This window comes from Nomia melanderi, chromosome 4 (assembly GCF_051020985.1).
Source record: "Nomia melanderi isolate GNS246 chromosome 4, iyNomMela1, whole genome shotgun sequence".
Lineage (NCBI taxonomy): Eukaryota > Metazoa > Arthropoda > Insecta > Hymenoptera > Halictidae > Nomia > Nomia melanderi.
The window spans coordinates 16,110,813-16,136,655 of NC_135002.1; the positions used below are offsets into that span (position 1 = coordinate 16,110,813).

A 25,843-nucleotide genomic window follows, 5' to 3' on the forward strand; every position below is an offset into this window, starting at 1 on the left:
GAAAGCAGAAATGGACGCTAGATTGCCTACACTGCGATAATCGTTTCACAATATGACCAATGTCTCGTTCATTTTAAAGATCGTTTAAACATGTTCAGATATTTTATAAAATATTGTAATATTAAAATTATAATATCTCTATAAAATCTCTGCCACGTAAAATTATACTATTTTATAAAAATAATATCATAATTTTTGTAAAATAGTTTTTACAAAACAATTTTACTTAGCAGAGACTGTAAACTCATTTCCCACGAACAATAATTTTCACAGTTAACCTACAACGAACGTTCAACCTTCAGAAACGGTTCTCACATCTGTATTCAGCACACGAAATTCCACAAGAATCGACCATCGAATTTTGGAACACAAAAAGAAAGTCAACGTTCATTGAACAGCGATATCGAATACATTAGGACGCTCCGTTGATCAACCGCTAATTCCAAGTGAGAGGAACGCATCACGCTATCCGGTTTCATATATTTTTACGGCCAAGCCTATTCCATAGGAAATTTAATTTTCGTTAAACGAGAGAAGAAATGCTCGTGAACGTACCCTGAGATCCTGAATGCTGTTTATAGCGGCAGTAGGAAAGTCCGGAATGAGGTTATTCAACAAGCTTAACGAGCTCAGCGTGTGCTTGATCCCAAAAAAAGCATCAGGTCCGATGTTCTGAATCAGATTCCTCTCGAGATTCAATCCGGTCAGAGACTCTAACCCCTCGAAAGCCTTCGTCCCCGCGGATCCAGGAAGCTCCCGTATGCTGTTTTGCGATAAATCGAGAAAGGCCAACGTTTTCAAACCTCTGAGCGCTTCCGGGACCTTCTTTTGCCTGGTGCCCTTTAAATTCAAATTCTTCAACGACCTCTCCAAGGTTCGAAACGCGCCTGGCGCCAGTGTGACCTCGTTATCGCTGAGCTTCAACGTGACTAATTTCAGGCCAACAAATGCGTTGTCGTTCACCATCGTGATCTTATTCATCGAGAGGTCCAACACAGTCAAATTCCGTAGAGCCTTCAGAGTGTTGCTAGGGATTTCTGATATGTTGTTGTTCTTTAGATTCAAGCTTTTCAAAGAGTTCTCTTGGCCCTCGAAAGCTTCTGGCTCGATTGTCTTGATTTGGCAACTGGACAGTTGCATGTTGTTCACTTTGAACGCCGCGAATGAGCCGTTCTTCAGGGTTCCGATGGTACTGTTGTTGATGTAAAACAGATCTACGGTGCTCTTGGAGGCGTAACGCTGCATGGCGGACACGAGCTGCTCGTAGTCGACGATGTCGCATTGCACCGAGAGATCCTTGGCCAGATTGTAGTCGCAGATGCAGGAGCTCTCGAGCTCGGGCACCTGTTGCGCCCATGGGCAGCTCGATGTTGCCGTCGCGGTGGCGACGATGCCCGCGAGCACCAGCAACACCTCCGTTGGGACCACATCTGAAAATGTTTGACAGTTTGTTGAGAAATTAAGAAAGAAAACGTTCTACAATTACAGTGAGTTACAAGGATATTCGTACCTCCTGAACTGCCGACTTTGAACGATTGATATTTGTTTATAATGCAAGTTTCAAAGTTATTATAAACAGGAGTGTATGTTGAAATTACGAAGCTTTCAAACATATATATATATGAAACTTTAATTTAACTTTAATTTATTTTATTCACTTTAACTACAATGTAATTTATTTTAACTTAATCTTAATTTATTGTATTTATTTTATTCCATTTTAATTGACTTTAATATTACTTTATTTAATTAGATAAAAAATCCTAATCTAATCTAAATTATATCAACACATTAGAACAATTTGTTGTAACAGGAGTTGAATGAATCAATCTAGATATAGAAGTCGTATAAAGTTTAATGAGACTTTCATTTCACTTGAAATCTTATAAAATCCTGATGTATTGATTAAATTTGTGTAACTTATGAAGAAAGGCTCTCACATTTCAAGAATTCTGATTTCAATGACATTTCAATGGAATCGTAAAAAATGTTAGAATACAGAAAGAAAGGTCTCGGAATACTTTTTGAACCATGATTTACATTGACGACATGAAATTAGTATTTAAACTTAACGTTATGTTAACTTTCTGTTTAAGAGATGAATTATTCAGGAGACGAATAGATTTCTTACAGGAATGGCTTATTACGGTACAAAATTAAATAATGCTTAAATTTAATCTTCTGAAAATTATGCAATTACGTATGTATGAATTTTAGATTTCTTCAGCATAATCAATAAATTTATTTGCAATATATTTTCTACCAAATCTATAGTATAAGATTGAAAACTTTTTCAAATATTATGCCATGAAAATTGATTGTAGCAAAATCTTTACAATTTGCTACGAATATTTGTATTATTATTAATAATAATAACGTTTTTTTTTACACCATATAAATAGGAAGGTGTTATATACATGATCAAATCAGGTCTTAGCTTGACAGCTGATGAACTTCTTCTAAACAAAACCGAAGAAAATGATTTTTTTATAAATTAACAATAACATAAATTAAAATGAAAATAGATCGCACTGAAAGCTGTAAAAACAAAAACATAGATAACAGGCTAGAATATATTAAAATGGTTGGGTCATTTTTGAAATTAGGAAATTTTTGACGGAACCCATATTATTATATGATCTTTATGCAATTTAACACTTATGTATTTAGTTGACGTGACAGAAATAATAAAGAATGAGATAACCGTGTTACAAGGACTTTCGCGTACCCCTAATATACCTCTGAATCCGTATAATTGCTGCGATTCACGATGAATTCTGTGCATTCTATTTTTTTGAACTTTCTCATTCGGAATTACGGTTTCGTGTGCATCAATGCAATACATACCATTTTACCGTTTTGCGGCGATATCGCGACGAAAGTCTCGGCAGCTTTCCTACCGTGGATCCGTCGTACGACTTTTCATCGATACTTTTCGGTCGGTCGAACGTAACAATTTCACGGAATAAAAAGTAAAATGGCAGAACTCGAATCTAGGCCTGGGCTACATCAGTTATCGACAACCGTGACGTACGAACGGTTCAAAGTCATGGGGCCTAAACGAACCGCGACAAACCAGGGTCCATAGACCGAACCCGTTACGAGTCAATGGCCGGAGTAAACGCATGTCCTCACCTCGATCTTTCTTTCTTCTATCGATGCTGAACGAAGAACGATGCACAAATTCCATTCGCTTCGTTTTCGTACGTCCTAGACGTTACTGGAACGCGAATAAACTTCGGATTAACCCCTTTCACTGCGATATCGTGCTAGACTCGTGATGAAGATTTCGAATAGAATCTAACAAATATAAATGTCACCTGACATTAGAACTACCGAGCATTTAATATGATTGATATGTAATCCCTATGAAAATTCTAACAATAGATTATTTTCAGTTTCTTCGAACATTCGTTATAGCATTCAAACGAAATTATTTAATTTCGAAATCATTTCAAATATTCAATGTTTCTAAGGTATCGATAATTACGAAACAAGGAAACCGAAATCAGCCATTTTTACTGGCACGGTAGTTCTAGTGTTAACACACTCATATGAAAAAACGAGAATTCTCGATCTTAAAAAATAAGCGTTGATGGGAACATAAGATGGGATTGTACCTAGATTATATATTATATTATATATTAACTAGAGAAATAATTATCTTTTTAATACACATGTTTTGAAATGTTTTGATATCATTAAAATGCTCCATTTTATAGGAAAGATTTAGCAAAAATTGTCCGATGCGAATGTGTTAATTGTTTAGTTAAAATTTTGCTTTGGTTTTTCATTAAAATATATCCTAGGTGTATTCGTCCTGCGTTTGACGATTACGCACTTCATTTTTAGATTTCATTACTCACAAAACAAAGAAATCTATTAAACTAAATTCTACAGTTAACAGGTTAACAAATACAGAGCTTTAGAGTGAATGTATACATAGAATGAGCATGGATTGCTTTTTCTAACGAATTTGTAAGCAATGACATAATTTTATTGATTGTTATTGTGGAACAAACGATAGTGCAAAGGGTTAACCCATTGTCTTATAGGGTAATGCCAAGGGAGATAGTCGTACAAGAAAATAGCCAGTTTAACCCTTTGTCCTACGATTTCTTTTACAGCTGTGCTTGGTAAAACTACTTTATCGTTAATAATTTAGTAGAAAAAGAAAAGAATATGATGACAATATTCTATGTGTACGATTATTCTGAAGGTTAAAAATTGATAATAGACAAGTAACATTTAATTTATGTTTAAAATAAATAGATAACATTTAGATATATCAAATTCAGTCTAAAATTTTCATCACGTCTGACACGATATTGCAGGAGAAGAGATTAATTATCTTTCATAGATAATTCATATAATTGCAATTGATATTTTTTTCATTTAGAGTATTTCTGGTGGAAATAACCAATTTAATTTTCTTACATAAACAGTTGATACAATTACAATTCATGTTTTTTTTTATTTAGAGTATTTCCGAAGGAGAGGATCAATTTAATTTTCTTACATGAACAATTAATAGAATTGATTTGAAAAAATTAATTTTGCTACGCAATGGAAAGAAAAACTTAATTTGGTTCATATTGTTTCCATAAAATTTTCTTTAATCGATTCATTAAGATTTTTTAACTATGACACGTGAAATAAATGATGGAAATCTCTTCTAATTAAAGCAACTGGGTTCGATCGTGTTTCATTATTATCCACTTAATAGTTTTCGCGAATATACAAATTTTTACAGTGTCAAGGGTACAAGAAGAATATTATAAATTTGCGACGTAAACTGAAGGATATTAGAATTTATTAGACGTCTGAAAATACTTTTTTCGGTATATATTCATACTTCATCGATGTTTATGTTTTAAAATGCACGAACTGTATGTATAATTAATGAACCGATCACAAAAAAAAGTATAACTAAGAGTTCCGTATTTAACGGAACGTAAGTTTCGTCCAGTGGCATCATCGTAAAGCTTGTTTTGCAGGTGTTTAATAATCGAGGATTTCATAAATTCACAGCAAATTTATTTGTGCATCGAACATAATAATGAAATAAATTGTTTAATAAAATTTAGTCTCGGTTTGATTTTCTTTTTTGCCTAATAGAACCGCGTCATTAATTCCGTGATTTTCTCTTTAATTTATGCTTCTGAAACTAGTTTATGAAAGTGTCAGTTCATCCAAACATCCACAGTCCATTAATCCTCGATAAACGTCGATAAAATCGACTAAACATTCGTTTAAACAGTCTACCAACTTTCGCCACCTTTGCAAATTCAAATGCATATTTAAAATCTGCAAATACTCTAAACGTTAATTTTAAACGTTTTTTTAGTTTTAAATTAAAGTCTAATAAAATATCTGTTAAATTATGTTGCTTTATTTGAAGTCAATAGAAAAATATACAAATACACGTGTCTTTAATTCATAGCCTTTAAGTCGAATGTTTAGTTACAGAGTAATACTGATTTCAGTTTAATTGTCTGGGGTTAACAATTTAAAAAATATTTTTGTACTATATAACAGAATATTTTAGAAAATATTTAGTCTTGAAATATAAGAATTTATTATGACTGTGTAATGTTTTATGTAACTTATAAAGAAATATGATTTTTTATGCTTGAAACGACTTAGATCACTTTCAAAATTGAGGGCACAATTAAATATCTGCAGCTTATTTCGAGTCAGGTTTCCAATTTATTCCTTTACCGTTCCCGATGTTAACTTCGGAAAATTTCCCTAGCGAGACGTTCCCCTTCAAATTCGAAATATTCAAAAAAGTCACGGTGAAGAGTTTATTTTCAACTGGCCGGCTTTTTATTATGATTTGCTCCACGGCTCTTGGCGTTACGAACGGAACAGTTTCTGCGAGAAACGCGTTTTGTTAATTGGCCGCCGGTTATACTCTCGAAATGGCAAAAAATGTAAATATTGTTTGAAAATTACAAGTAAGAGAGTCTTGAATTAATTACACCTGCCCCGTATTGGTAATTACGGAGCAGAATTACGCTCGTGAGCATCCGTGAAAATGCTTCTCGTTTCACGTGCGGTTCATTCTTACATCGTCTGACGATCAGCTTCCGGATTAAAAATAGTGCGTGAAATTATACAACGCGGCTCAAGTTTCTTGCTGTCCCGTTGCCACTGATTTTCTCTACGATCTAATACGCATGCTAGCCGTTAATCGCATTCGGTGGGGTGAACGGTGCAACTGAAAAACAAGTAATCATTTACGCGAAAGTAAATTTAAAAAATGTACGCGCGATCAGCATTCGAAATTTCTCGATTACGAATGGGGAAAAAATAGGAAACATTACCTTTGCTATAAGATATTTTTCGCGACTAGGGTAAGTGGGGGAGAAATGGCTCACTCTTTTTAATCCCTTGCCATATAATGACGTATGAGACTCATGATGAAGGTTTCTAGATTAACTTAATAAAAATCAACGTTGTTCATCGTTCACAGATCAAAGCAAAAAACTATTAAGTCACTCCATAAATAATGCGGTTTTTTATATTTCTTTTATTTTTACAAATAAATATAAACAATATTTTTAAAAAATTAATTATATGATATAGATAGATAATTTGTAGATAATGAAGGAGAATATGTTTTATATTAAGAACAGTTTTGTTCATTTTTATTTCTGAAAATAAAAGAATATAAGAACCGCATTATTTATGGGATGACCTAATACGTTGCTGTTATGTTAAATGGAAATATATTATTTAGAATGTAACGTACGATTTTTTCGATATCTCGAATATTTAATTCTATATAAACATTTGAAGCTAATTTTTTTTAGGTAAAAACAGGTTTTTGCCCTTGAAATGCTTGACACTTTTATAATAATGAAAATTCCGGAAAATCCGTATGCCACAATTTAAGATAATATATTTCTATGCATATTTGATTATATCTTAATTTCGATTCGAATTTATTAACGTTTCAAATTCCGCAGCAGCGATCCGTGAGTCTTATCTCTATCTCTGTTCGACACTCGCCACTGCAGTGTTTGCTTACTGACCTGCCTCACGCGCGCTACTATTGGCATCTCATCATATTTCAAATTTTTCATGGTTAACAGCTTGGAAACGAAGCTAAAACCGCAATTCAGCTAATTTTAACTTGTAGAATTAAAATAATTACGAGTAGTATAAAATCTTGTCTATTCTAAACTATATTCGCAGTTACGGTGATTATATATTATTTGCGGCAAACATATAATGCTGGTAGCAGTGTTTTTACTATTTTTCGATCACCGTTATACATGTAATAATTGCGAAAAACATCACGCAAAAAGAAACAAAGCGAAGTAAACAAACGCACTGGTCAAAAAGCATACTCAATTGCACGTACATATCTACATACACCTACTTGGCAAATGTTCAGAACTATGTTAAGTCGAAAACACGATGAATAAATAAATTTTATTCTATATCCTTAACCTCTTTTCTCTCAGGGACTTCTTATTCAATTTGATCATTCTTCCCGATTTGTTCAATAATTAAGTAGTCACTCTTTCCGCGAATACAAATGTTTCTAGACAAAATGGAAAATAAAGTCATTGCAAAATTGATTTGCTTTAATACGTGTATTGTCAAACTTGAAATAACATTTGAAGAAAGTTTACTGGACTGTCTTCAAATGTTCATCCTAACGAATTTCGAATAATTTGCATCTTTAATATTTATAATATTTATTATAATATAATATATTCATATATATTATAAATATTTACAATGGAAATGTTGCACTCACTAAGTAATAGCCATTTCTATTACAAATATGTGCCGATAATTTTGGAAATACACTAAGTCATGTATTTTGAATTTCGAGATATTTAAACGTTCGTGGTTTGAACAGATTGAAAAATATTCTTATACTATGTAACACAATATTTCAGAAAATATTTAGTTGCAAGAAATGAGAATTTATTATGACTGTGTAATGTTGTGTGCAACTTGTAAGGAAACATGATCTTTTTATGCTTGAAATGACTTTTAGACCATTTCCAAAATGAACCCTTTGCGGTCGAATGCCGCCGTAATAGCGACTTCGAGCTCTGATATTTGAAATTGAAAGCCGCAAACGAATTATTCAAATAACGAGGAACTGACATATAGTTTTCCACTTTCCTAGCGTTCAAGACGTTGATGCGTAATTTAGTTATTTATGAAATAAAATTTCAGAATGCTAAAGGTATTTAAAACTCGCGTCCAACTTTCAAAACACTCATCTTTCGTTTTATAATCGATAACATTTCTTCGTTTAATATCGGTTTTCTGACCTGCTTTCTGAAATAGTTAAAAAGAGATTTATCTCTTTCAAATATTTATTTCTTTTAACATAACTTGTTAAATAATCATCCAGTTGTAACAATGAAATAACCAAATAAAGTTTATTTAACCCTTTGACTGCTGAATACTCCCAGCCGAAACGTCCCGTGTGGACGTAATATTGTGTTGTTCATCTGAAGATCGATGAATTATGTTAATTCATACAATTAATTACATTGTAATAAAATTGTAACTGTAATTCCTCAGGTTCATTAAATTGAATAATGCTAAGAGACGCGTGTAATAATCATGTACACTTATAATTATCACCACGGCATGTGTGAGATTAACCAGTTAACTGCGTTTGACGAGTATACACGTCATCTTAAAGCTTGAAATAATACTAATTCTTTCCACGATGAATTCTTTATTTTATAAACATGTAATTCTTCTTTATTTTGCTTTGATTTTTCATTAAAATATATTCTACATTCGCATTCGTTCTGCGTTTAACAAGTACACACTTCAGTTTTTGATTTCATTGTGCCCCAAACGAGAAATTTTTTAAACGAAATTCCACAGTTAATCCTTTGCCCTATGATTTATTTCTCAATTGTGATTGATACAACAACTTTGTCAGTAATAATTTATTGGTGAAAGAGACAAATTCGATGCATATTCTATTGTCCACCTTTACTCTAAAATATAATAATTGATAGTGCAAAAATAATATTTCATTTGAATTCATAAGAATTGAGTAATATTTATGTTTATAAATTCTGTTTAAAATCTTTACCACGAGTGTTACACGTTCTTGTAAGGCAACGGGTTAACAGGTTAATACTAACCGTACCGGTACTTTTCTTACCGCAACCAGTCAAATAACTGGTTATAAAATAAAGATAAACAAATTGAATGATAAACTGATTAAAATTAAATGCACGAAAGGAAACCCAGAATGTTAAATCCGGTCATCGGTTTCTGATAGTGCTACAAAGATCGAAAAACACATATATGCGCCCATAATCCATATCAGTAACTTTCGCTGGACGCGTACTTGCGTCCATAGCACTTAAAGGGTTAAAAAATACTTTCTTTCATCATAGAACTTTCTTGTCCACAAATCATTAAAGGCACTACATTCATTTGAAATATTTCTGTGAACCAGTTTGCATTAGATAACTGTGTGGTCTGCAATAGCTACTGCGGTCCGGTTGCAACTACACGCGTTTTATCAATTTCCACATTTATACATTTCTCCGGGTAGATAAAGCGCAACAGGTTCTCGCGGGTATCGTAACACGGTCGATGCTCCAAAAACGCGTAAACGTTAATAGCATTAATAAAGCGCCGATACCTCTAGCGCAGATTCCGGAAGTCCTTCGGCCGGGAACGATCGTCGAATTTCTAGAGCGGAGTCAACGATTCGAGTCTCGTTACATGTCGGGGGAAAAAAAATAAGGACAGATTGGAATACTTAATTAATTAATCCACTAGTCACGGCCGTGGATCGCGGAACACTTGTTAATGGGAGCACGGGACTAGTTAGCGTGCGTCGTGCATTATCCTCATCGCCTGTTGCGGGGCCAATTTACCCGATAATTATTAGCAGCCGGTGTCACGAACGATTCGAACACATTCCGCTGGTCTAATTGGATCCGAGGTGCTCGTGAAATCGAATTATCGCGGGTGGAATGCGAAACCGAATCGCCGATTCGGATGGGTCCATCGCCTCGAAAGAGATTCTTGCTGCGGAACAGGGACTTTGAATACTCTCGCGATCAATGTTATGAGACGTGGCGTTTTCTGCATCTAGAGTGCAAAACAAGGTATGCAAGTTTTTTTCGGCTTCGATATTTATTGTGGGGAAATTGATGATTGATGTCGGGAATTCCAAAACAGCGCAAGTCCAATTTTTAAGACTGTCCATGTGAGGTATTCATGTGACCATTTTTAGCTTAGTCAGAAATAGTAGAATACATACATGTATAATATAAAAATAAAAATAATAAAATTAAGTGAACACATGAAAATATAATATAAAAATGGAAATATTAAATTTAAATAAAATAATATCTGTTAAATTGACGGATTCAGTAAATCTTACGTTAAAGACTGGACTGTTTTATTTACAGCATACGTATATTGTAAGCATCTATTTTGCAAGATTTTAGAATTTATCTATTCAAGTAAGAATTAGTATAGCTTTTACATTATGTATAATTTTTACACAAAAATTTCAGGCTATGTTAACAGAGCATAAAGCTAGTAAGTATATCGTGTTACAGATTGCATTAATGATATATTCGTGATTTAGTGATAGGCAAATAACAGTGTATTTTTGGAATGCTTTTGCGTAAATGTTAAGTTGAACAGAATAGCTTTCAAATAAAATATAATGTGTATTTATAAATTATATATTATGTTACTTTTAAATTTAAATATAATCAAAACTTCGATGAAGATCATCATAATCTTCAGTTAATCTTTAAACTGTTAATAAGCGAAATCCATTTTATTTGTTTAAAGAAATGTATAATATAACATACAAACTGAACGAAAAAAGGTAATTTTCCTTATTCATTCAAATAAATTGTTATCCCTTCTATTGTATACAATGAAAAGAATAATATCGTATTATTTAAATTATAAAATCAAGCATAATTTCTCAAGAATTTTGTAATCTGTTTTCTATCATCAACTTTAAAAAGTTTTCACATTATTAGATTTCAATGATAATATTTGGTTACTTTTTTTCTGGTATTTTATCAATCTTCTGAGTCAAAACATTTCGTAAATGAACGAAATATATATCAAAATTATAATTTAACGGTTTTTATGCTCTACAAAAATAGAAGTGTGAAGTTATTAAAAATATATACTTTTGGTTTGATATAATTTTCATTAAAATAACTTTATTCTGTTTGTAATATATGTAACGTAGGATAATAGAACTATAAACGTTGTACCGATTAACCCCTTGCCTCTTCGAAAATACTTGGGATTTACTTTTGTAATAAAAATGATTAACCCGAATTATCTCGGGACAATAATTTAGATATTTTAGTTGCCTTTATTTTTTCCATATTATTATTGATCTGGCCTTTTTCATAAATATATTTTTGTAATACATTCAAATACTAAAAAGCACGAATAAAAAATAGCCACTTCTGATATAATTATGAAAATTAATTCATGAGGCAAGCGGTTAAACAGTGTTCAACTTCTAATCGTCAGGTACCAAGAGAATGGCATACGTTTCAGACCGCAGACAAGAAAAAAGACATAACACGCGGTTACCGCGCCATTATGAAAATAAAAATGCAATCTCCACTTCCGCAGTTAACACATACGCTCTCGCTACTTGGTTTCTGCTAACAAATATTCCAAACCACATTCTACGGAATTTAATATTGGAAACACGAGAGGTTTACATGTTGTATTTCATTTTACGAATTTTTATGAAATATCTATCATTTTGGCAGCGCTTTTCTTATGTTTAAAGTATAGTTTGAATTGACTGCAGCGGAATTATGTCAATGTAGTTCGAGTATCGGTTTCTAGAAAATAGAAAATCGAATTAATCGTTTTTTATCTACGACTTTGATCGAACTTAAATGATCGTTCTGAATGCTGACGTGGAAATTATGCATGATGCTCCTTTCAGTGATACACAAAGGAAGTTAGAGAACCCTGAAAAAATAATTATGAAACTTTGAGTATAAGTAGAGCAATATATACGTAACTCAAACTCATTTTTTGTACGTGCTATAATTCGATTCTATAGGGTAAAGTCACCTCTTGGAAAAAATGCTCTTTATGCAATTTAAAATGCAATTTATGCTGGATAATATTGAAAATAGTTTAAACCAAAATTGTATTTCCCTTTCACATCTTTAATACTAATTAAAAAAAGTTTGTAGAAGTGTTCTTCAAGTTACGTCATCTGGAAGAAATTTCATTTGAATTTATTAAGATTAGAATAGCAAAATATAATTTATTTAAAGAGCCATAATGTAAATATTATATTGAACGTGCCCATAAGATAGTCCACTAATATCTAACAACTTAAAAACTTATTAATAAATGGAGGAAAATGAAATTCTAGTTCTAAATTTAATAGTATTTGCCATTGTAAATGAAAAATATTAATTAGGATCCATATTTTTTATAACTAGGAAACTTTTTACAAAATTTGTTAGAAAATTCTGCCCTCTCCAAAATTATCTCTTCATACTTCACAAATAAACTTAAGTTAGCTCTGTATTTATCAATTTGAAAATCTCTTACACGTGAAGCTATTAAGACCTTCATTATCGAAGGTATTGTTGCTTGTCATTGTGCATAACGCGCCGATTATTAGACTGTGAACAGACCGTAATTCCTACGGAACAGCTGGTGCTTCGTTGCCTTGCCAAAGACCTTGCTCCGAGAAGATCTTTCGATCTATGGATCAAGAGAGATCTTTTCTATAATTTTGAAGGAATATCTATTTTTAGTAAAAAGTATTCAACAAAATAAATTTAGATTTTTATTGAAATTTACATTTTTCCACCTTATATTTCCGTAAGTTTAAATAAAATACATAATTGTATTTTTATCGAAAATTCTATTTAACTGAAGGTAAGAAAGTGCAACAGTTTTTAAGAAAAAGTTAATTAGTTTTCAATTACATGGCAATTTTCTCTATTTATCAAACTAATTTAACGAACTGCATATTTAGAAGATCTGTCATCTTCACGAGAAAATTCTTGATTCATTACAGTTCCGAAATGGATGAACAATTTTTCTTTTGATCTTGCAATTTCTCCGATAATACACACTGTAAATGCAGAAAAATTGAACAATCAATTGAAATTCGAAATTAGTCACCGGGCGAAAGTTATTGTTCGTCACACAGCACAAACGAATTCATCGCGAGATGATTTGGTACGACGGCATTCCATCGGTGTACTTGACCGGCTGACCTTTTCGCGAGGAATTCAGCTTGGAAGAAATGATCGCTCGTGGCGATATCAAGGATGTCTTCGACATTTTGCTTCTTGAATGATGATTCACCATTATTTTTAATTCAATTTTGTTAGATACCTAAGCTGTTGTAACCACAACATGAAAGTATCGATTTTTATTGGCCGTCATATTTACGATTAGATCATTCCAGAAATTCATTCATGGCGTCATTATCTGGCTGCGGATCCTTGTACAGTTATATAATTTACAAATACAAGAAACACGATAAAATATAAAAGACAATTCAATTTAATAATGTATTTACTTTAACAAATTCTAAAAGAATTATGTATCTACTTAGAAATATGTTTTTCGTATATCGCAGTAGTACATCAAATTCTGTTTTTACACGAATTTCTTTTATAATTTGAAAGATTTGTTTGATTTTTTTATGATTTGTTTAATTTAACACGGATTAGACAAAAATTGATATTCTTTCACGATTTAATTTGATTAAATACAATCACCTAAACTATCCTAATATGAACTTTCATATGGTTTATTGTATTATTGTATGAATTTCTTAAGTATAAAACCAGTTTATATTTTTCTATAAATACACTATATTTTTTTATAACAATTTTTACACGTAACGTATCTATTGTGTAAAAAGTGAATTGTGCGTAGTGATAAATAAATATTTGTTTTTTATTGTGTTCAAAGTTATTTGTATTTGTAATATGAACCTCCCGAAACGTATTAAATAATAAATGAATGAAAAAGAGTGAATTGGCATAAACAAGATAATTCGCCTACGATGTGTTAATACTAAAATCATTATCAGAGAAAGTAAACGTCTGTTCAACTCTGGTCTTTGTAAAGTATACTAATAAAATTTTAATTTGCACGAAGTCCCGCAGTCTAGTCATTAGGCATTCCTTTATGCTTGCTAAAATAGTAACAAACTGCAAATTAGATGTAATTCATTCTGTGGAACAGAAGAAATTGTACAGTATATCATTATACATTTACACTAAATGCACAAATACACTTTCTGTGTTTGTTCAACACCATTTATCTAGCAAGTGAGCAAGAGAAGTAAATACGTATTATCATACAATGTTTCCATTTCACTTATGTTTTCTCTTTCTAATCACTATTCCTTCTCATTCATGATGTCTTTGTGCTAATGATTAGACACAATTACTTTAGTGTCAGTTATAAAGGTTGGAGTTGAACAAAAGGTCACTTTCTTTTTCAATGACTTTAATACATCAACATTAACCTTTTGCACTTCAATGGCCATTCTCAGTGGCCACTTGATTTAACACATACAACATTATAAAATTTGATATTCAATATCAAGCTTTATATAAAGCGTCAATATGTGAAATATTGAAACAAAAAGAACTTTGCCCCTTAATCTATGTATGATTTATTGTTAAGCTACTTTAATTATAACACATACTTTTAGAGTGCAAAAGGGTTAAAGTACAAACAATGTTATATTTCATTCTTTCTGAATGTCTTATTATTTGTTTAAACATGTGCCTCACATTCGTTTTTAATATAAATGCATAAAAATCTGTAATTTAATTATTCCTATATTTGTTAGTATTTATAAATTAAATTCTATTGTGGTGAAATTCGTTTATATTGGACTGAAAAAGAAACCGCGTTGCCGTATTTTTAAAAAATTAACTGATAATACATTTATGTGATACAATTAAATAAATTTAATTTCATCTGTACATTCTGTTAAACGTGCATTGTTTTGAAAACGATTTCAAGATTATACAGACGCCTAGGCAAGTACAATACATCTAGCGAAATAATGACATCAAAAGAGTAAGTTACTGTGGGAAATAAGAATAAAGGTAGTAGAAATTACTAATTTTTGAATCAAGCACGTTTATCTTTGTTTAAACCTTTCAAGATCGAATTTCCTGCGTACTGAGATAATTTATGAGTAATCAACAATAGCAGTTTAGAATATGCTCCAAGTGAAAAGGAATGTTTCTAGGTCTATTGTAGTCGCAATACCTGTTGCGCCTACGATTCTTAAATAGTTTAAATAGCTTGTGCAAGTATCTAAGTACTGCTATAGTTTCGTTTAAATATTCGTTTCACGAATTTTTGTATTGAAATCTTTATTTTAAATTGTAGGCAACGAAAGTGATTAGGAATGTGTACGGAGAAAGGTCAGTATCCAATAATTGTAAAATCCTTACTTTATGATCTCCTCGAATTAGAGAAAGCAAACGAAGGAGAAGAGAAATAACGCATGTGAAGCGCAAACTTGCTACAAACTTGTTACAATATTTTATTGAATGCAGGAAATCGTCTTGATAAAATTTAAATAAAATTTAAGAAAGAAATCGTGTCACCTTCCATTGCTTTACGATTTTAAACACAAACACACGTGAAAGCAATCTAATTTTCTCTACGCAAGGTACAAAATCTTGAGCGCCATAAATATGTGACGTCGTTCGCGAACGTGTTAATCATGAGATTCAGACTTTGAACAATGCAGAAAATTTTCCCGCAAAATGAATAATGCTGCGGCTTACCGTTGAACTACTTTAAATGTAAACAAGCGGAAGTTAATGAAATAGGTGATACTCGGGGTTTTCCTTTGGAAAAAGTGTACACCAAATCTTTTTAATATATCTCTTACTATCATAGTTCAATCACTTGGTGATGAAGTCTAGTTTATTATCAAAAGACCTTCTCCGGTTTAAAATTTTTCTTATGTTATATTTTAAATATATAAATCTTTGGCCAGTGAAGTCTGTCATCATTCAATACATATTAAATTTAGTTAAATTTTCCTGTTTTTACTTTTATCTTTTGTCCATCCAATTTACTTTTTTAACTTTTTAACTTTTTGCTACGAACGCAAAACGGAATTATATTGTAGCTTAAAAATTTCACTTCAGAGACAAATTGCACGGCCAGAGTTTTGGTAGAACTGTTTATACAACACACTGTCTCCTCTCTTAAATCTTACAGATTCAGATTGCAACTTCCAAGCGTTGAAAAATGAAAGAATCGTAAATTACGATAAGATAGGACAATACAATGTACAGCCGATCTTTACTCGTTTATTTTGATTTTTGCGCGATCAATTGACTTATTACCGAGACGCTAAAAAGTCAATTTAACTGCTCGGTAGCTTTAGTGTTAAATCAAAGTCGAGTAATTCGAATGCCGTGTAAATCAAGGGCTAACAAGTGTACAGTCCAAAGGGAAACCAACGGAAATACCGCGATCGCCGACATTGAGAATAAACTTACTCATAACACAACGATTCGTGGGACGGAATTCACGCTGGCGATCTATTATTTCACTGATCGAACGATATACCGACATAAGGGGTTACGGATTGGAGGCACGTGGCCGGCCCGCGAGTGGAGCAAGCGCGGAATTCGCGGCGTTCGGTGTCGAACCGCACAACGCGCCGCACCGCGCCTTTCACTTTCGTTCTCTTTCGATTTTCCGTCTTGCTCCTGTGCACGAAATATCGGGTCGTGTTATTAACGAAGATTTATGCGAGATAAAGCGCGGATTAGAATGCCGGGATACAACGTTACTGTTGGCAATAAGGGTCGGCTCAGTGTCAATGTTTATCTCGGCCGATACGTGTATGTGGCACGTTCCCACGGCAATGTTCCGCGTTTTTCGAAAGGCCTCCCACGCACCGGTCAGTTCTGCCTGAAAACCACCTATTCACCGAGCTGACGGATTTCTGTCGGGCAGGAAATCTGTCCTAAACCTGAATGGAATAGAAAGCCGGACGAACACCAAGGAACGCGCAGATGCGAATAATATCGCGTAAACGCGGCGCGTTGCTTTGTTACGCGCTTCTTTTCTCACGAGATGTTCAGTTTTCGTACCTCGTGAAAGCTGCGTGCACTGATACCGTCAGGTTTTTCCGGTGCAAGCGTTGCTAGTCTGTTTCGGGTGTTCGAGAGATTCACAAGCTACTGCTGTGATGACAAATAGGAAGCATGGGTTTTGGGTACTTACGTATTGTATGGACTACCTTTGTTTTTAACGCTTTGACCTGCAATATCGTGTGAGACTCGTGATAAAGATTGTAAACTGAATTGGGCAAATCTAAGTGTTATATATTTTTTTTAAATATAAGTTAAATATTTCTTTTCTATTATCAATCGTTGACCTTTGGAGTAAACGTATACGTAGAACAAGCATCAAAATTGTTACTTTTCCTAATAAATTATTAATGATATAGTAGTTGTGTCGATCATCATAGGGCAGGAGGCTAACACGTTCGTGACCACGGTCACATTTAAAATACCCTTACTATGGACCATGCCTTTCTCGCAATTTTTCCGCGTCATATATTATTCATATAATTTTTAAACATTTAAAACATAGTAAATAAACCAAACAAAGCATTTTATTTAAGGGTCATATATACGTGATATTTTAATATAATCAAAGCTACAATATGGTATACTAAAAACCAAATACATATTAATTCGTGAACGTATTAGGAAATAAAATGTTAATGATAATAATAGTAATAATGATGATAATAAGAATCAAATATTAATACGGTAGGAACCCCTATAACACGATTAAAAAATTATCGAAAAATAACTATGGAAGTGAGAACTTACATAAAAAACTGATACAAGCAAAGGACCTACTTAAGACACTGCACGTCTTTGAAGAATGAGCAGTTAAAGAAAATATTAAAAACCTCTTACATTTTCATAAAATAGTATAATTTGATTGAATATTCGTCATGCACGCTTTAACAAAAACCAAAGATCCAACAAAATCGACATTTTTAATTTACATACATACAAAAAAAATCCTGCATTATCCCGGAGCCAGTGTGTAATGTGTTAATACAAGTTGGATCAGTATCCACAAAGGGAAGTTCACGCGAAATTCGTAAACGTGAAATGTTGTAACACGGGATATTTACTCGCGTTATTTGGGGTTTTAAGATAATGTATTATAATATTAAATAAATACCAACCCAGACCTAACCAAGACCTTTAGTTAGGAAAGAAAAGTAGTCCGTATAATACGCAAATACTAGATTGTGACGAAATTGTATATAATAGTTCACGAAGGTATTTAAAATATGGAGGAAATTATTAACTTAACCGTTTGACTGGCTAGTTCCTTTATTTGTTTTCCTTCTAATTATTTATTTTTATTTTTGTTATTACCTGCTTAGAAATAGAAAAATGGAAGGATCGCACAATTTAGAATCTTTTTATGTAAAGATAGGAATGTGTAATTCAATTTATGAGCTGAAATAAAAGAAACGTTTCCTTCAGCGCCACTTGGTACTTTTCAACCAGGTTATTGTAAAGATCCTGGCACTCAAACGATTAATGAAATCATTGTATCTCAGATGTATACTATTTGATATCAATGAAATGTAATTCAATAATTTAATTATATGTAGTTTATAATTATACATAATCCATGTATTTCCCTTGCGTATCATATACATAAAAATTTCGAAATATGTATTATCATAGAAATTCTTTGTAGTATTTTATATACCTTCACGGACTAGTGTACATTGAATGTTTTGGCAGTGAAACTTGAAAATATTCCAAAGAGGAAGTTATTCATTCTGACATAATATGAGTCACTTGTTTGTCAAAGTGATTAATTTTACAAAATAAAACTTAGGAGAAGATGAAATTATATACATAAGGAATCAGGCTAATGTTTTGTATTAAAAAAATATTAGTACTAAACTTTGAAAATATTCGAAAATATTATATAATCACATATAAATATATATGACATATATAAATATATTATATATACACGCATAATTGTTTTAGAATTCAGGACAAAATATGTCACAAATGCTAGAATGTTTCTTGTTAGATTGTGTAATCGAAGATTTAAGGCTTTCACAATCCGGCATCATACGGTCCTCGCTTTCGTGTGTAAGTCGAGCTCTTATAGAAGAAATGTTCCAATGTTTCACAGATATCTTCATCAGTAGCTAAACTTATATACACTATTAGTTTAAATAAAATAAACTTATATATGCTGTTAATTTTGATTATGAATTCGACATAGTTTTATATGTTTCATCATAGATCGTAACAATAACAAAGCAACGCTTGTAAAAACGATATTAGAGTAGATTATTTTGTTACGTGTTTAGTTTTTTGACTTCATTTGTTGATTGTGGGTAAATGTCAATAAATAATTTAACAAATGATTTATTAGTTTGGCCAGAAAGTCTCCTCGTGTTTTTAAGTGAAGTTTAAAGAAAAATTGCATTATGTTTAATTAAATTTCATTGAACTGTGTGTCGCGTATTTTATTTGAAGACTTTTTATTGTTTCTTCGTTTACTTATTTGTAATATTTGTTCGTACATTATAATAATTGTAAGTTGTTTGTTATTTTCGTAAAGCTTCATATTCTCAGGTTTAGAAAGTGCTGACTCAACGTAATGGAAAATATATTAATGATAAGGAAGAATATTTTAAAAAACAATAAAACCATTAGTTCAAACTCATTTGCGATTTTCCTCATACTTTCTCGAAAGTTTTACAACAACCCACGGATTAATGGCAAATTGAAAAGTAAAACGATTAGACTTTTTGAGCAACTTAATTATTAATGCTAATTTATTTTAATGATTTAAATTAGCTGTATACCGCTGGTGTAGAACGTGTTAACGAAATATGTCTAAAGGATAGTATAAAAGCCAACGAAATCCGGAAACATTTCGAGCAGTAACGGCAACGTAACGCTAACAAAGAACATCATTCATCCTTCTGACACGCTGATTTTCATGAAAGTTTGCACAAAAGCAGACTGTGTGAAATTATTCAGTACACGTGTAGCTGCCGATGCTCTTGTTAAGCAGCTGAAAGTACTTTAGTCTTTCAAATTCGAGGTGGATTCATTATTATACAACTCGAAAAGCAATACAAGTATAAAATAACGTTAAATTTACAATCTCGATAATTATTCAAATTTAAGTTTATTTAATTTTACCTGAATATTAACCCTTTGAAGAGGAATGTCGACATTTTAGACTTTCATATCCAAGATACAAAGTTAACAACATATAATTAAATTATTCAAATAATAGGAAATCAATAGACAGTTCACTTTTCCTTTAGTATTTAGGAGTTCGACATGTAATTTAGCTTTCTCTGCTAATTTTCAATATTTAAAAAAAATCTCGTTCGCAAAGGGTTAAGAATAGAAAACGGAAAAGAATTCTTAAATTCTTCCTTTGCAAATTCGAAATAAAAAATAAGAAATGGGAAATATAATTTGGGATATAAAAAATGTGAACTAGATTTTCATTTCGATTTGATTCACCTCGACGTACTTTATACAAAATATCTTCTTAATTCTCCATTTATTTGTACTGTTTTAATATAATATAATATAATATATTACTGATAATCTTCATTCTACTAAAATTGTATTTACTGCATGAGAACGACACATATCTTCAAAAAACTACATTGTTACGCTTATTACAAAAGATTTGTTAGTCGGCTGATTTCATCTTCTTCCAGCGTTCATTCCGCGCGTCCGAGTAATCGTTGGCCATTCGTCGGATTTTCCGTGTTCTTGTAACGGTTCGCGCTACCAGTCGGAACAGTATGCGAAACCGACCGTCCGAGTACTGTTACTCGCTCCATCTCGCATCGAAGAACGCGCGCAACCTGCGAATCGGTTTTCCTTCGATGCAGCGAGCAACTCGGTGCTCCTCGATAGTGCTGCCAAGTGACGATCGTTCCTCTTTGGTCATTGTCTTTTTGCTTGACACCATTATCGTTACTTATTGGGTTATCCCATAAGTAATACATGTTTTTGTTATATTTCATTAACTTTTTAACTCCTTGCACAGGGACCTATTTAACTATTCATCTTATATGTATTGACTTTTGTAAATATATTTTCTTTTTATTAGGCATTAATGATATTTATGATGTCGAGTAAGGTTGCTTAACATTAAGTTTGATCCAGAATTTGACCCAGGAACAAAATCACATACTTTCTTGAAAAAACAACTTAAAAGACGACATAATTATACACAATGATCTTATAAATGAAACTATGACATGTAAGGGATAAAAGTTAGTAAAAGTGACAGAAAAAAATGTAAATGGTTTCTGTAATTTCCCTCACGAAGTTCGAAATGGGTCAAAATGACCCGTCTGTTAAACGTAGTGTTAAGTGGTATCCCATAAGAAAGAGTGTATAAATTACAAAATATATTAAATAAACAAAAAATAATTGCTTTCTTCGAAACTTTAATAAAATTTTAATTAACTTTTTTCGTTATCTCTTACCATTCTCAAGATAATCCACGAAAAAACAATTCCCATATTTTTCAAGGGGTAATTTCTCCCCTTCAAAGTGAAATTTGACACGAAAAAAGATTGCAATGCATGAAGCTTGACTTACCCTATTGCACGCAGAGTTTCATAATTTGTTGAATGTCCGGGTTCGGTAACTTCCCTTGTTAGGCTATAGGTGGTACGACTAAGGATTCCAGTCTCCGTAGTTGTACCGATCTTAATGTATTGAGAAATGTTCGTTACATGTAAGAGCATCAGAAATTTGCACTCTGTTAAAATGGATAATACTAACGTTCATTAAAGTTTCGAATAAAGCAATTATTTTTTGTTTATTAAATATATTTTGCAATTTATACATTCTTTTTCTTATGGGGTATGACTTAAGCAACATTACCCTACATCATAAATATCACTAATACCTAACAAAAAGGAATTATATTTATGAAAGTCAATCCACACAGTGAGTCACAAGAGTATTCGTACCTCCTGAATTGCCGAATTTAAACTATACTTGCATTGTAAGCAAATATCAATCGTTTAAATTCGGCAGTTCAGGGTGCACCAATAATCTTATGACTCGCTGTATAAGAAGAATAGTTAAATCGTAGTTCAAACTACGAGTTTTCCATAAAGACCAAACGTCTGTTTTCCGTCGCGCGGTGGAAGCAAATTTTTCTGCCAGTCCGCTTCGCGAAACCGAGAAAAAGCGGCCGGGTGGGATTGAAGCCGCGCGATTCAAAGCGATTTCGCAAGTGGCAATTAAGTTGCTGAAACTGGGTGGAGAGAAATAAAAAAAGAACACGTTTCCTCCGGGTTTTCGAAGCCGCGGATGCACCGGGACAGGATATTGCTGGCAACGTGCCCCACGACATTCCAAGTGACCAACGTTTCATTGGTTCCGGTTGTCGCTGGTCGACACGCGGTCATTCATTCAACGAGAAATCAACCGCGGAATACGTATTAAGTTTCCCAACAAGCGCGAACCTTGCAACATAATATCGCGGTAATAATGTGTTAGCGTTTGTATTAATTGGAATACCATTTCAACGTTTTTTAACGCTAGAATTACCGTGACAGATGAAATCGCTGGATTCGATTTTTCTTATTTTGCAGCTATCATAACAAAACGGGCACGATAAAAAATAATAGTTTCACTTAGATAGTGTAACGAACGTTACGAAACACTTGTAACTAATTTTTAAAAACTTGTAATCTTTGAAAGAGATATATTTTAATCGTGTTAAATATTTGGTAGTTCATGATTGGAAAGCGGTGGTGGAATGTTTGAACATATAATATAGGTGTGGAAGAAAAGAAAGTATTTCGAGAAATATTAAATCTTTCACCGTTGTACGCTTATATTTTTTTATTCGAAATTCATGTGAAAACATTAATATAATTGTGTTTAAAAGAGAGTGCAACTGCAGTTTGTAACTGCATTGATGCATTTCTGTACAAAATCGTATTGCACAATCATGGAAACTAAACCGCACAAAACTTTCCTGTAGAATTTTAAATCTATCTTCAACAGCAATCGAATTATAACTCGACCCAGTTACTAAATACCCTCCGTATGTAAGACTCGGTTACTCAAAATATTCATTTCTACAAAATATTTAGAAATCATCAAAATCCGTGTATAAGTAGTTATGTAATATTTTTGCATCGCTTTAGACCACTACTGTACACACAATATATGTAGTTGCAGTTGTATAATTGATTTTCCTAATTGATATCCGTTCTGTGAGACAGTATTGCTAAGTATATTTGTTTTTGAAGTATTTCTTGCGAGTAGATTTAACGCTAGAACTACCGAGCATTTAATATAATTGATATGTAATAAATTATAATATAAATTTTTACTGGCACGGTAGTTCTAGTATTAATCAACTAATTCTTTTGTTTTTTATTTTGATGCATAACTGTAAAATCTAACAAAAGGTTCTTCAAGAGATCCAATTTTATATAACAAACGTTAAAATTAAGTTTATAAAAGGTGTTCACATCAGCACTCTACGTCAATTATCCTTTGTATATTCCTAAAAGGAGTTTCATACGAACTAAAGACTAATTATCTCATGAAATTAGCATAGTATACCCACATAACGGTCATATTTTACTTACAACAGTTCTTGAAAATGACTTCACAGATTAAATCTTTGTATCGCATAGTGAGACAAGCAAATTAAAGGTTGATGGAATGCTCGACTATTGTACTTCTGAGCGCCGCGTCTTACTCGCATCCAGTATTCCTCGCTCTGTCTTTCAACCCATTCAGAGCCGACCGAACAAAAGAAAGAAAACAGTAATTCCTGCAATTCTAGCTCCCTAGATAGTGGTCGCGGTAAGGTTCCGGACCTGCGACCACTACGCGAACACCGCAGCATGCGGATCATGTCCCTACCGCGTGTTTAGACTCAGTACATTGTTTCACTGTCTTACCATCCGGTGTTTGATCCCGGGCTGCACGCGATCGTTACGAATGGGTAATCGATGCAGTTACTAATTATTATCTCGCGACATCGAATTGGCGTTCTAAGAAGAAAATATATAGACAAATCCCGTGTAACACGACATTCCTAACGCTTAACCTGTCGGTGGTTAACCCTTTGTGACACGTGTCTCTTAAAAAATATTTAACCTTCTTGTCTCTGAATACTTATCTTTTCTCCTAAATTAAAGGAGGATCGAAGAACAGCTGCTTTCAAGTGAAATCGAAGCTTTTCAGTGAAAAAACATAAGATAGGCACTAATAAGAATGATAATTAGCACTTAAGCTGTCAGCTATAAGCAAAGATCCCCTTGTGCTACAATTTCCCTTTAAGGTGTTTTCTAGGTTTCCGGTAATTTAAAATGTTCGTCCTACCTATGTGTACCATTCGGGACGAAAGGGTTAGAGAAAGTTTGAACTACACACAACAGTGTAATAGAATAAGGGTACACTTAATTCGTGTTTGTGACAGAGAAACTACACTCTCGGTTAATTTTGTTTTTTTGTAAATTAGCTTAGAAAACTTGTCAGTCTGTGCAGAAGTCCGTGCAGTTCACTGTGAGTGGACTGTTTTCCCTTCTAAAGTACTCATAAATAGAATACTTTCAAGCTGTTCGATTATATTTGTAAAAATAGATACCAACATCTATAGTTAGCTTTATCGTTAGCTGGAATCAATAGTATCCGCAACTTTCATTGCTCTGGAAACTAGGAACGCGATTGAAAGCGATTGAATGCGATGCATAATGGGCGAGTAATTAAAAAACGATCACCGAAATCTGGGGTTGCGAGAATTGGATTGCCGTTGGAAGTTCACACGAACCGTTCGAAACGAGTCTAACGAACAATTTCACTGCTTCCCGTCGTTAGAAAGCAATGGACTTTTTAGGCGTTAACGATCTTTTCCGTGAACGTTCCGCTCTGTATTTGTTCAAAGTATCTATCCTGCAGCTAACCACTGCTTTTTGCGACGAGGTCGCGACTCCTCGTGGAATCTGTAAAATTTCTGTAACGATCCGTTGTGGTTCTTGATCCTTTATGGGCACGTCAATAAACTTTTCGTTTTTCATAGTACAGAAATATCAAATTAGTCCCTTAGGTTATTTATTTCGTGATTAGGCTTGCAAGAATTATTAAGTCATTATTTACTACATTTATATAATTAATTTTTTTAATTATAGGTCATTATTGTGTTATTATTGTATTATAAAATTTATAACTGCTAGATTTAATATTTTATTACAGAATATTATTATGTATTATTTGTTTGGTAAAAATGCACATTCACTATAGAAGTTGAATTATTAGTCTAAAATAAAAATGCGAATTAAAGAATATTCATGTTTGTTTAGTTCACTTTAACGTTTCAATCTCCTGTTTCATTCGGTACTGTAAGTAAAGAATTGCAACTCACACGTTTCTATTGCATTTATGCGTCATCTCTTTCACATTTATCTAGTTCCGGAGATATGGTTCACTGGTGATAAATATTAAATTAACTTTTTAGAGTTAACCTATTCTACATTATTATCTAACTTTTTACGTATTCAAACTCGTTTTTACGTGGAAAACATTTTCAATCGATTAGTCACGTTTGCGTAAATAATTAAGGAATGACAATAAAATTTTACTATTCTTTTTACTATTGTTTCGTAGCTATTAATTTATAAACAGAATCTCAGCAGATATACTATCTTTGTCAATTAAATCCACTCAGATTTTGTTTATTAATTAATAGTTTATATATAAATGGTAATATTAATTAT

At 32.6% G+C, this 25,843-nt stretch overlaps 2 protein-coding genes across 4 annotated transcripts in view; one reads left to right on the forward strand and one right to left on the reverse strand.

Annotated features, from left to right (window-relative positions):
* Rab3GAP1 (RAB3 GTPase activating protein subunit 1) overlaps positions 1-25,843 on the forward strand; it is a 61,881-nt gene that overhangs the window by 7,781 nt on the left and 28,257 nt on the right. The gene's annotated exons all lie outside the window — the stretch shown is intronic.
* The window catches only part of haf (leucine-rich repeat and fibronectin type-III domain-containing protein hattifattener), a 48,935-nt gene that overhangs the window by 5,323 nt on the left and 17,769 nt on the right, over positions 1-25,843 (reverse strand). The window contains exon 2 of the mRNA XM_031972638.2: positions 556-1,430. Within this exon, the coding sequence (XP_031828498.1) occupies positions 556-1,430 (875 nt within the window). The remainder of the gene's footprint in view (positions 1-555; positions 1,431-25,843) is intronic.